The sequence below is a fragment of the Thermobia domestica genome, chromosome 12 (genome assembly GCF_964235325.1).
Source record: "Thermobia domestica chromosome 12, izTheDome1.hap1.1, whole genome shotgun sequence".
NCBI classification, from domain to species: Eukaryota; Metazoa; Arthropoda; class Insecta; order Zygentoma; family Lepismatidae; genus Thermobia; species Thermobia domestica.
Genome location: NC_137465.1, coordinates 46,320,212 through 46,334,587, shown reverse-complemented (window position 1 = coordinate 46,334,587; position 14,376 = coordinate 46,320,212). Strand labels below are relative to the sequence as shown.

Below are 14,376 nucleotides of genomic sequence, written 5' to 3'. Positions count from 1 at the left end.
TAACGCGGATAGTTAGTCAAGTAATCAAGGTAGATCTTTATCTTAAGTTGCTTGTTTCAGTATTGAAATGCGTGCATTTCTTGTTTTTTTCTTTTTCTTTCTTTTAGAATGTAACGAAACTAGACATATCAGTTAATAAATGGTAACATACAGAAAGACCAAACAAATTAACTAATCATCGTATAGGAATTAGTTTATGTAGGCAAATCAAATTTTGGGCATACGGAAACGTCAGTCGTTTTTCGAAGTTGAAAGAGGATTAATAGACAATAAAGTGGTACCAATTGTTAGAACGCTAAATTCATTCCATAAAACCACTTCTGGCTATCTCCTATCATTTCTGCTCTATGTACGTATATCAATATTAAAACCGGAAGTTAGAGTGGATTTTTATCACTTCCGGTTTTAGTAGAGACTTAAGGGTGGAGATGAAATGTATTTCTGGAATGGTTAATCGATTGTAGCATAAAAGAAAATTGTTTTACACATATCTCTAAATATTCCCAAATCAATGTCCACTCCTCAAAAAGTTCTGAATCCGCCCCTGATAGTAGACAGTTGTTTCTTGCCCTTCAACTTGGGAAAGTTATACTTACGTAAACTTTAGTGGACTCAACGATAATATGTCTTCATCACATTAAAGAACATAGCAAACCATGATGTTTAATATTTGTAACAATATTAATTGCTATTAAGAATTCTTAATTTATTTATTTACTTTTTTTTTTCAGGAGAAAGCATATCATCGAAGAAGACAAAGTATCGTACAAAGTCCATCTGAAGCTCACAATTCGATCCTTCAATAAGAGAGACATTGGTACATACACGTGTGTCTCCACCAATTCTCTTGGAAGAGCAGAAGGAACTGTTCGATTATACGGTAAGGTTTAATTTACTTTTCTATTTCTCTAACAAAAATTACATCATTATTGAGGTGCAATATTATCGCTGATGAAATGAGAATCTTCTTTCAGGACGATACCTATTATTCATTTATTTGTCGCTTCTTTAAGTTTTCCCGCAATTTCAGAAAGTTACTCCATTGTATAAGCCTCAACTAGTGGGAAAAGTATTTGAGAGCCTTTGCTGCGTGAAAGAAACTTTACTAATTACTTTCATTCAAATGATTTACAGCGTTGACCCACAAAAAATGAAGACCCACACTTCAACACACACATATACGAGAAGCTGCCGAAAAATGCGTAGCCCAACCCAGGAGTGCGGGTATTACAATGAAATTGTACAAATTTAAAGAACATGTATCTGCATGCACAAATACAAATTTTCGTATTAATAACAACATTCTTGTTGTGTTGATCATGCGTGCCTAACCAGCGAATTTCACGAATATCGAGGTCAGAATTATTATCAAATATTTGTTCCACTAAAAAAAGCCACTAAATCAAATTCATGAGGAAATCAGAGAAACACTGCGGGACTCTCTTCCATCATATAAAGTGGTGAAGAAGTGGATAGCTCATTTTAAACGTAGCAATTTCTCAACACATGATGCTCCACGTGCAAGAAAACCAAAAACTGAGACTTCCTCCGAAATCATGGATGAAATTCATGACACTATTATTGAAAATTGCATAATCGCAACAAAACGTGTAGATGAGATTGTGGGAATTTCTCGAGAATGCGTCGATAGCGTAATTCACATATGATTTGGGCATGCGCAAGCTCTCAGCAAAATGGGTTACCAAAAATCTATCAACAGATCAAAAGCATGAAAGAGTGAGAGCATCAAGATAAAATATCTCCCATTTTGACCGCAATGCCGACCAATTTCTGTCACAAATAGTAACCATGGAAGAAACACGGTTTACCGCTACGATCCTGAAACGAAACAACAGTCAGTGGAGTCGCGGCACTCAGATTATCCAGATCCAGCACATTCTTGATCCAGAACATACAGGGTTGTCCGTCCACCGACCCACACCAAGGTCTCACCACCTTCATAGGTCATCCATCACCTTGTTTGTTTCTCGGATCTTCGAACCATGGTAACGATTTCTAGGCATTCTCCACATGTACCCATGTCGGGGATCGTTGTAGTGAATTGATCGCGATTCATATTGAACATACCGCTATTTACCATTCTGACGTCTATAGTGAATGGTGTTTTCACTACTTGTATCGATCCTATTGGTGATAGAGAGCTAAGATAATATGTTTTGCTATTCTTCTTGCATATGCATGGGCTATTTTTTTAACATCCGTTAAGCTACCAGAGAAATTCTCAATCTTTAAGGACGTTTTTTCAAGAAAGCCACCTGAGGAGAACGAAGTGAAATGATGAAATGAATAAGACAAAATTGGACGTCGCTTATGCCCAACACTATGAGACAGATTGTCGTTCAATCATTGTGAACAAAGAAACATATCAAGTGTAATCGAAACGTCCGCCAAGTGTGGACTACGTAAATGTAATTCGATTTCTCCAGGCGGAAGGACTACTACAGCTGCAATTCATCCTCGAAAATAAGGAAGGATGATGGGGGAACTTTATAAATGTTGGCTGTCTGCACCAATGCTCCAGAGAGTTTAAAGAACTTACCTGTACATCACAAGAGAAGTCAAGAATGGAAATCTTTGGTGGCAGACAGCCTTGATGATTGTGTGAATCATGTGATTGGTGAAATGCGTAGATTATGATTTCCGAAGTGTCTAATCATAGAATTTCAGATAACTCAGCAGCCATCATCTGGAGAAACCGAATTACATAATGTAGTTCACACTTGGCGGTCGTTTCGATTACATTAGATATGTTTTCACATTTGCTATTTCACAGTGATGGAATGACAGTGTCTGTCTATCGCCGTGGGGGATGAGCGATGTCCAGTGAACAATCTGTCTTATCCCGTTTCGTAATCTTATTTAGTTCTGTTCTGGTGACTTAACGGAAGTTGAAGAAAAGATAACCCTCATACTTCCGCTCCAGTGAGGCGTAGGTACACCATTTACTGTGAAATGGAAGTACCAGGAGCAGCATAGATGTCCTGAGCGATCTGAGTCACACTATATAACGACGGGACAGTAATGTAATTTGTATGTATTTTACATCATTTGCATTCTTGCCCTTGTCTCTCATTAAAACTGTACCAGGAATTATAAGTCGTTACACATTACACATCCACTGGTATGTACATTGATGAAATCCTCGGCTAAAAATAATACTTTGTTTTTCCTATCTTGATTCAATATTTCGTTCTCGTAGCGATGGGTAATTTCAGAACGATTCGTTCCAAAAGAACGAATCCTTCAGTGGGATGAAAGGACTGAATCTCTTAATGGAACTGAATTGATATTTTGGAATCAAAAGACGTATTTTGAGTCAGTAGATTCCGTTCGTAGAAAACAGAGAACGGAACCAAACAACAGAAGAGTGTACCCAAGTGATGGATTGATATGGATAGAATCGAACAAAATTAATACTTCAAAACAGAAGAACATTGCTTCACTAACAAGGTACATGTAACGTTCCCTCTGGATTCGTGTAAAATTGAATCAAATGCAAAGTTCTCCGCGGTCCAATGTGTATTGTACTAATTTTAACAGCCCATACCGGTAATTTTCATATTTATGTTCCTTCATATATCCGGAATTCAATCATACACTAGTATAACCCTCTAACACAAAATTGATTTTAGTTTCTTTAGATGTAACTGGCCATGAATGTGGACATATATAAATCAAATTGGATCAAGTACTGCTTCTCTGACACATGTTACTCACCCTAGCCACCACCTTGGATCCGCCATATTGGATTCAGCTTTCGGTTTTCCAAATAGGAATAGAAACAAGTAATATATCAAATTCTTAAATATAAACTAATTATTTGCTGAGCAAAACTATATATTATAACACGTGTTGAATTTTAACGAAAATATATAGTTTTGCTCAGCAAATAATTAGTTTATATTTAATTATAACAAAGCAAAGCTTCTACTTATGGAAAATATCAAATTCTTGTACAATTTTCTCGGAAATTCACTGGTGTAGTAATTTTTACCGCAGTTTGTACCGTTTGCAAGGTATTGCATGTTAAATCCCTCCAGGCACTTCGCGAATAGGCACTGCAGAATAATGTAAATTACGCTCACGTTTTTGACGCGGACCAATCAAAACAATTTCTAACTGGAAAAATAGTGTAGGTATAAACAAACTCTTTACAACATTGGTGTCATAATCTATGAGTGTTTGTTATTACTTCCATGTCATACTATAACAAGGAAGTATTGTATTACGGTCAAATTGTACAGAGTGCGATATGAAGTGCATAAGGGAAACAAGAAAGAGATTATAACAAAGGATAAAACAACATAAGGACGATGCTAGACTAGAAAGAGAGAACAACGCAATATATAAACACATTAAAGAAACGGGACATGAGATAGATTGAAAAGGAATAAAAGGATTAGAAAGGGAGAAAAGGAGTGTAATAAGAAAGTGGAAAGAAGCCCAGTGGATTAAGAAATACGGGAAGGAAAAGTTGATGAATTGGTCTAGTGGACTTGAAATACATGAATTATGGGAAAAGATGATAGAGAAAATAGAAAGAAAGAATTAAAAGGATCAACACGAGCTGTTGGAGCAGGTGTACTACGGAGAGCAGCAGATGGGCAACAGCGAATAGAAAGTGTAAGTGACAAACACCTAATTAAGAGTTTCATAACACGTGCGCAAAAAGAAAAAATGACCACACTCAAGCCAATTAAAAGTTTCCGTTTTGTAAAGAGAAAGTGGGTGTGTCTTGCATTCAGATTGCATATAAGCTATCAAAATTGGATATTTCTCTCATAATGTGTCTGAGGAAGGCTATGTTACATAGCCGAAACTATAACACAAATATATAATCTTAAAATATATATACTGCTTTGAACAGTTGAAGTTTTATTACAATCTGTGTATCTCTGTGTGTGTACGTTCAGAGAATATTTCGTTAACGATAAATCACGTAAAACGTTACATATGCACACGGAACCCTGCACAATTTTCTATTTGGTTCAATATTTGTGAAGTGCCTGACACTTAACGTGCAATATCTTGCAAACGGTACAAACTACGGTAAAACTCACTACACCAGTGAATTTCCGAGGGAATTTTACATGAATTTGATGAATCACTTGCACCCATTCCGATTTCAAAACCGTAATTTGAATCCAATATGGCGGATTCAAGATGGCCGCTAGGGTGGATAACATGCGTCAAAGAAGCAGTACTTGATCCAATTTGTTTTGCATATATCCTCATTCATGTCCAGTTACATCTAAAGAAATTAAATGCAATTTTGTGTCCGAGCGTTATAGGCTAGTAGTGTGTGATTGAATTCCGGATATATGAAGGCTTATAAATATGGAAATTAACCGTATGGGCCGCTAAAATTAGTACAAAACACATTGGGCCGCGGAGAACTTTGCATTTGCATCAATTTTACACGAATACCGAGGGGATACTTCGTGAATGTACCTTGTAAGAACCGTATAATGAATCTACTGCGCATGTCTAGAAACTACCAAACCTTCTTTCTTTCCTTTTGTGTCTCTTGTTTGAATATAACAAACAATAAATCACAAAGAAATGGAACTATCTATGTGTGCCTCAAAATATAATAATCTCTCCTTGCGCACTTATTATCTCCTCTCCGAGCCAAATCTCTCTCAGTTGATAAGCATACTTCTCAATTGATAAAAGCAGTATCTTGTTGAACAACCATATGGGAATTCGGAATTATTCAATGTATCGTACTAAAGGATTCAATCCAGAGGATTCGACTCGAATCCTTATTTGGAGGAATCAAATTATAAAATCGAGGAAATCGGAATGATTCAACTTACCGGAATCAAAGAATTTACATCTGGAAGAACGAATTTTACTTTCAAATGGGTTGAAAAGAATCGATTCCGGAGAAAAAGTACTAAATTGACCCTCAATACATTCTTGTGTTATGTTCCTTTCTGTATCATTAAGATCAAATTTCAACGTTCTGTAACTCCGAAATCATGAAAGCGTTTGTGTTTTCGAGAAACGAATCACTTCTAAAGTTTGTCGATGTTGTTTCCAAACACCCTATATTCTCAGCAAAGGTGCTTTATTTTCATGGTCACAATACAAATTTTGTTACAGTAATTTAAATGAAAGTTAATTACTCTCTCTTCCCTACTTTCAGTTCTCCAGATGTAGAAAGCTATATATAACATCTATTATGAGATTAACCCATGACATTAAAGAGATTGTCACTCTGAAAACTAAAAGTAAATAATCCTATAAATCTCAGAAAAATATTTCCAGCGTATTCATAGCAAAAATATCACGTCAAATTTCACCAAAATTTCGTCAACTTCAAACTTTTATAGTTAAAAAGAATTCATGAAGTTTCATCAAAGAGAATTTAAACTTTCAAAATTCCCAACGGAGGTTTAAAAACGAAAGAAGCCAAAAGTGAAACACAAGATAGGAAGAAAATAAGAGAAATTAAGACGAGTAAACAAATAAACAGTTTGGAATAACTTTTCGCTCTGAGGCATAATTGGAGAAGTCAAGTTGACAACATATATCGTTACTGAAAAGCTGAAACTTTCAAAAGTTTGATCGTCGGTTTTATTACCAAACTGTATCTTCTGAAAGGACTGTGTCAATGATTGCATGAACTGTAAAATATATCTCTTCCTGGTGGGTTATGTTGGATAAATATATTTATATACATGTTGTTTCTATTGGTATTGCAAACATACAGTAATTAGTAACTAACTTTGATTAAGATTAGTTTTAACATATACATTAAACACACACACACACACACACACATATATATATATATATATATATATATATATATATATATATATATATATATATATATATATATATATATATAGTTTTAACATATATATTGCTCTGAAAAGAAGCATTCCCTCCGATAACTGTGCCTTTAATTGAATCTGATACAATTTACTACGAGGAAAACAAGAGAAATACTGAAAAATCAACATCATCAATCCTGAAAATTCAAAATTAGCCTTTAACGGGAAAAAAATTGTCCAAAGATCAGACAATCGATACCAATTGTTTGATCTTATTGAGTAAAACAAAATTATATGGATTACTGAGAAAGGTCATGCGTAGATTTCAAGAAAATTGAGGAAGACCGAAGTTGTTTTGTACACTCAAAAAAAAATATGCTGGACGGAAACCACACCATCTATTAAGGTGAGATTATACTGATCGCAAGGATTCGTGAAGTTTGACCTAAATCTACCAATTTCAGCACCCAATAGAAAGTGATGGTGTGTCTCAGTGGTTAACTTCCCACCCATAAAACTTTATCAGTCTCGTTTCTTGCGCTATACGGAGAACATCTCCGGAATCCCATTTTTCATATTTTATAAGTTCTTTTTTTTTTAACTTTTGTAATTATTGTAAAAGGGAAATTCAAGAACAAAATGGAAATTTCTGCCTCTCAAGATGGGATTTTTGTTAAAGTTTCAGGTTGGCATCACTAAATAAAGCCACATATTGAGATGTAATTGTAATTGAACTATACACTATTCAATCGTTTCACTATGCCAGTAGCAAGACAACAATATACGGTATGACTAATGGGATCACAGTTGCCAACTTTTCTGAAAGAAAAAAAAAACGGGACGTGATAATCGGTATTGGAGCCCCCTTCCTACCCATCCTCCCCGGAGACGACTACACTTACGGTGAGTCGTTAAAAACAATGCAAATATTCAGCTGAATAACACGAACCTAAATGAATGCGGCACCTTATTTTCTTATTTCCTCACACACTGCTCATCATTAGGTATAAGCAATATATGCAACAAATTCAAACCAAAACAACTGCAATTTATTTAATATAAATAAAGTTCAGAGAGAAAACTATATAGAATTTGTTAAATTGATTCTATACATAAGACTGTGCGTGCAAAAGAATAAGTTATTCCTTCGTAAAAATGGTCCAGTAAAATATTAATTAACTTCGAAAATCGATAAATCGGGACATTGTGCGTCCCGACGAGTATCCAGTCGGAACGCGGGACAAATAAGTCAGAAATCTGTACAGTCCCGACAGAATCGGTACGGTTGGCAACTCTGAATGAGGTATAACGCAAGATTATGATCAACACTTACAACTTTAATTTTTGTTTAAGAATGAGGTTGTCCAAAGATAAGACATCCATAGATCATATTGAAATCTTTCTTTCATAAATCTTTTAGTTTAACGTCCCACGATTATGCTTGGTGGGGAAAAATGAAATGAAATCTTTAAGGTTTACGTCCCGTGGTTATGCCGGCTAGTAGGGACCTGCACGGGCCGGGCTTGGTCGGGCCGACACTGACTTCTCTTCAGGTCGGGCCGCGCTGGGGCCGATTAATTGCAATTCTTTAATAATTATTGACTTTCGTTAAACGATAATTAGAATAAAGGCAAACGTTGAAGAAGTGTGTCCGTGAAAAATGTTACAAAATGAAACTTTTAAAATTTACCGGGCCCGGGCCGGGCTTGGGCCAAGAATTTTTAAAAACTTATCGGGCCGGGCCGGGTTAGGGCCGAAAATCTCCAAAACTTTTTGGGCTCGGGCTGGGCCGGGCCTAGGTACATTCGAGATGGATTGGGCTCGGGCCAAAAAAATTCGGCCCGTGCAGGTCTCTACCGGCTAGGCTAAAGGAAACAGTGATGAAGAGAAATGAATGCAATGAATGAAGTAGGGGGAAACGGGAGAACCCCGAGACAACACATAAACACGGCGTTTCTCCACCACAAGGTTAACTTGGCACGATGTGGGATCGAACCAACGACCCCATGCACTAGAGGTGAACGTTCTACCACTGATCTACCGCGGGAAGATTTGGCGGAATGAGAATATCCCGGTGGTATGATGAAATAGAAAACAGGAGTACCGTAATAAAACTCACGGACACGATGTTGTCCACCACAAGCTTACTTCACCAGGGATCGAACCAGGGACCCCACCCACCAGAGGTAAGCACTCTACCACTGAGCTACCATGTTCTCCCATAGATTACATTAAGCTGAACAAAATCACATGCCCGAAGTTGAATTATCATGCGTAGATTTCGAGAAAATCGAAATAAACGATTTTTTGGCGTTAAAGTATATCTTATTTGTTGCTAACTTGGTGCAAATGATATTTTTTATTCTGCTGAAATCGTGTTTTATATTTAATAATTCGAACTATTTAGTAACAGATTGTATCGATTGTTGTTCCCCCTTCTAACAGTGATGCCCCTACTACTTGTAGGTTAACTAAAACCTCAGATTTCAATTCTTCTGTTATTATGAAAAATTCACATTCTTTCACTCTGAGGGATACTTTCTTCGTTTGTTTATAAATGGGTAATCATTGTCATTCACACAACTGCTCTGTTGAAAAGAGGTTTTTGCTTGGCAGTTAGCAACACTATTCTCAAGCCATTTCAGTATAAGGATTTTATTTTGTTTGTTTGAAGTGATGTTTAGCAGCTAGGCTATATGAGATGTGGCCCTACAGCGTAACGTGCGACTCGAACCACATGAGCTCCTCCTTGGAATCGAACCCGGGCCTCCTACGCCAAATGTGCAGTAGTAATGGCGGCAGCTGAGCGAAATTTTGTGTCCCTGGGTTCCTGGTCCAGTGGCCATGGTCCCTACCCATGGGTCATCACCAGGGGTGCATAGCAGGACCACCCTCTCTAAATGTTGGCAGGGGTCCCTTTGTCCATCCCTAAAATCTACAGAGGTATATACATACAATGGTCCTATATTACCATACCAGATTTTTAAATTTTGCAATTTCCAAAATTTAAGAGGTGGTACTAGGTACCCTGCCAAAATTTAGGGGCTGGGTCAATGTACCCTTGCCAAAATATATAGAGGGTGGTCCTGTGCACCTGTAGCCATGGCCCCTGGGCAGGGACCGTGGCTCCAGGACCAAGGTCCCAGTGGCACAGAATTTCGATCAGCTGACACCGTTACTGCTGGCGCGTACGCTAACCGTTACGCCACGAGGGAGCTCAGGATTTTATTTAAGATAAATCACAGCACATCTGAAAAAATATACAAAGAATTTTTTTTACCATTAAAACTCTTTCTTATGAATACAAATAAATATTCTAGACTCCAACTGCGATGCACCTAAACGTCAATTGCATTGAAATATGAGGACATAAGTTGAATTGAACATATTACAGCCTCCAGTTCTCCATATTCATGCAATGTTATGGGAACACAAAGTCATTTAAATAGTACAGATTGCAATTTTTTGGCATCAACTACAATCAATTTCACGGAAATGTTAGGAAATCAATGTTTTGAATAACCCAGATTGTAACTTTCAAAACAAAAGTAAGAAAAGCAAACTTACTGTGATAGGGCTTAGATGGAAGGAAGAATATAGAGAGGAAACTATTACTTTTGGTGCACGTTATTACAGAGCACAATTCTTCCCTTAAGATGAAGTAAATAATGAGGCTTCGTAGTGTATGAAAACTTGTCAATTTGCGACGTATACTGGCTACATCTGCCACAATAGTTTATAACCGCTACCAGGTTACAGAAGTATTTTTGTGGACGTTCTGTATATTTCGTAAAGACAGTGATTATTATTTTCAATTTATACTATATTCTGCGACGCAAATAAGTTCTTGCTTCGGTGGGAATTGCTTCCTTCCCACGCAACTGGACAAAGAAGTCTTTCATTGTTTTTCATATATATATTTAAAACATTGCTTTTTGGTGAGAACATTTCAGTGAGTGACGAATCTTCTCATTGTTTCTCCCTGATTTATTATATGCACAGTATATATTCTGCAGTTATTTGGAACTAAATTAAGTGTTTTCTTTAATCATTTACGGAAATACTAGCTGACCAGGTGTTCGAGTGACCAGAGTGACGCCAGTCACATTGCTTTTGCAGTTCCTTATCTGTACTTTCTCACGCCCGAGTTATCGCAATGTCTCGTGCATCGTGGCCAGTGGACTAACATTAACATAAATCCTTTACCGTATTCTGTTTGTATGTGCATACAGGTGAGTTAACTTAGTGTTTTTGGAATGAACTGCCAACACTCTTCAGTCAACCATTGCAGCTCTCATCTTAAACTTTTGAGCTCGGGGAGTTTAACTCCGGAATTTTGTGCAGCCACCACGCACGTTGCGTCGGGAATTAAGTCTGATTTTGTGTTAAGGGGCACAAGCTATTAGCCGGCGAAGGATGTTTTCTTACGGCTAGCCCCAACTAGTGAAGTCCCAGGTTCACAAACCTTGTGCGCCTAAAAAGTTATAAACGCGCCCTCCAACATTGGCATTCTACTTTGGAGACTTTCTTTTTTAATTTGCTGAAGACTCATCTTAACGCTTCAGAATTGTTGTGCGCAGCAACTGGATTTCTACGCGGGATTATCCTGGCAACTTTTCCCCCAGTGCTAATTCCCCAAGTGCGTCAATGGTGTGAGAGAAGCATTTGCAGTGAACTCTGAATTATAATCTTCTATATAAAAGTGATAAAAAGGGCTACAGTGTATTAAAAGGGCAAAGTGTTATTTTAGTAATGAAGATTATTATACATATACTATGTTAAGTGTTGTGTTCATTCCTCTTCGTTATTTTTTTTATATAATAGTATTCTAATAAATAAGTATAGTGTTATTTAATCGAGTGTGTTTTCGTTGTTTGTGTGAATGATGTTTGTGTGTGTTATGGTCTGGATGACCGTCTGATCGTCCATGAGGTTTTCTGGATGAGACATCCGAACCTCTCGGCGCCTAATGCTCATCTCATCATTGAGACCGACGAGCGATTTGGAAACAATTTGTAACCCCTTCTTGGAGAGGTCCTTCATCGTCCTATCCAGGTAAGTTCAGGTCTTAGGAGAATACTTGTTGGTAAAACAATGAACCACGAACAGCCACCAGACACCCGGGTGGTTACAAATAAATGGCAGCCAGAATAGCGACCCGAACACCAAGTTGGTTACAAGTTGATAATGTAGAATATCTGACAATGATAAAGTCATGTTGGATGTCTAAAATACTATATCAACGCACAAGGAGACTATCCAACGCTCTACATTGTCGTATTGACCCTCATCACTGGTCTAGTGGTCCTTGCGTGTGCCTTTTATAAATGAGATTCCAGATTAAATTCCCGGTGAGAGAGCTTGAAACGCACTACAGGGGCTCAGATTACAGTTAAAGCTGTAAGTCTGGTCATATGAAGTCTGACAAAAACACGTAAATGTCAATCAACCATATGAAATCATTAAACATAGTTGGATATTTAAACGCAACACAAAACTAAGTTTTGGACGATTTTCGGTCACCTATCAACCTTTGATAAAAGAACTAAACGTTCTCCAATTACGTTGTATCATTAAGCGTAATTGAAGCTTTAATTGGGTACAAAACTAACTTTTGTACTATTTAGTTATTTGTACATAGCCTCTCACAAAAGGACGGAAGTACCAGTCAATCACATTGTATCATCCAACGTACTTGAAAATTTAATTGGACACAAAACTAAATTTTGGACGATTTACAGTCATTTGTATAAGGCCTCTCACAAAAGGCCATAAGTACCTACCAATTACACTGTATTAATAAGCGTGCTTGAAGATTTAATTGGACACAAAACTAAATTTTGAACGATTTACAGTCATTTGTTTATAGCTTCTGACAAAAGGATGTAAATACCAATCAATCACATTGTGTCATTCAAAGTACTTGAAGATTTAATTGGACACAAAACTAATTTTTTGGACGAGTTAGAGTCAGTCGTATATAGCCTCTGATAGAAAGGACGTAAATACCAATCAATCACATTGTGTCACTCAACGTGCCAGTTCTTCCAGATTTAAACACAGACACAAAATTAAATTTTGGACAACTTAGTGTAATGTATCATTAAGTTTAATTGAAGATGCATATTCGTTTTGGACGACTTATTGTCAATCTAAAGCATTACCCTTTGATGAAAGGACATAAATACCAATAGTAATACAATACAATCACAATCAATCACATTGCATCACTAAATGAACTTGAAGACTTAAACAGACACAAAACTAAGTTTTGGACGTCTTGCACCTTTTTGTATATAGCTTCTGACAAAAGGACGTAAAAACTAATTGTACCATTCAACCACATGAACTAAATATTTTAAATCATATCAGATTCCTTCATTTGAGCTAAGACAAGTCTTCTTATGTATATATTTAGTAACTCATATACAAAACACTGTAACAATAATTTAAAAATATAATACGTGAATCAAGACTAATACTCCATAATTGGAGTCTGAGGTCGCATATAATCTTAAAATAAACTTCAATATTGTTAACTATTTTAAGAAGATAATACAATAATACATAATTGTATTTCTTCCCCATTATCCGCAAATGAAATTCGCTAACGAAAATAAGGTAGGATAAGGATTAATATTATATAATGGTACGTCTGTCAGCTCCTTCCAAAGCAACAGATTGAAAGGAAGAAGATATGTAATAAATCTAAAATGGGATCCCAGTTAACAAATCCTTCCATTTCAACCAAGATTTTTGTTGAAAGAAAAGAGAGAAAGAAGAGAAAGAAAAATGTCCAAGTACCGTTGTTGACTAATTCAATAAGCCACGGATGCAGGAGCCGAATCAGAGATTCTCCTTCGATACGACAACGGTAGAGATTTCCTTATCCAATATAAACTAACGCATTTTGAGAAGATTGGGGCTAATTTTATTTGTTTGGAAGGTCGACATTAAATCCTTCGGTGTATATGTTCAGTGTGTGTGTGTGTGTGTGAGTGAGTGAACTTTCTTCCTTCGAGGTGGTCTCTTCCTTTTAGGTTCTGTTTCTCCATCTTGCCTCTTCTTCCCCAACCAACCCCTCAACATACCCACTCCCTCATCCTTAGTTTCACCTGATGGAAACTGATGTCATTTACAGTGATAGCTCTCTCAGCGATGCGATACGATGCGATCGATAGCCTGAAAAACACGCGCTTCACTCTCTTGCAATTTATAGCAGGCGTGAGATTCAAGGCAAAACTCTTTCGAGACTCTTTCACCCATCCTCGAAAACCTGCGTCTTCACCCTCATGCCATTTTGCCTTCCGTCCTGAGACCTCGCGCACACACACAGAAAAGTACTAATCCAGGCTTTCGACTTCTTCTTCGTCGTCTCCACCAAAAGAGTCAAGGATCGGTTGGGTTACACACACACACACACACACACACACACACACACACACACACACACATACACATATATATATACCATTTCAGAAGGAATAAGGGGTAGTACTAAGGGTTTGAAAATCGATTCCATTGTAGTTGGAATGCAGCGTCCTCTGAACTCAGGACCTTTTCCTTCCGG

General features: G+C 37.1%; 1 protein-coding gene across 1 annotated transcript in view; it reads left to right on the top strand.

The window, feature by feature from the left end:
* LOC145665945 (lachesin-like) overlaps positions 1-891 on the top strand; it is a 580,434-nt gene extending 579,543 nt beyond the window's left edge. Inside the window, exon 8 of the mRNA XM_081733050.1 lies at positions 732-891. Within this exon, the coding sequence (XP_081589176.1) occupies positions 732-891 (160 nt within the window). The remainder of the gene's footprint in view (positions 1-731) is intronic.
* The last annotated feature ends 13,485 nt before the right edge of the window (positions 892-14,376 follow it).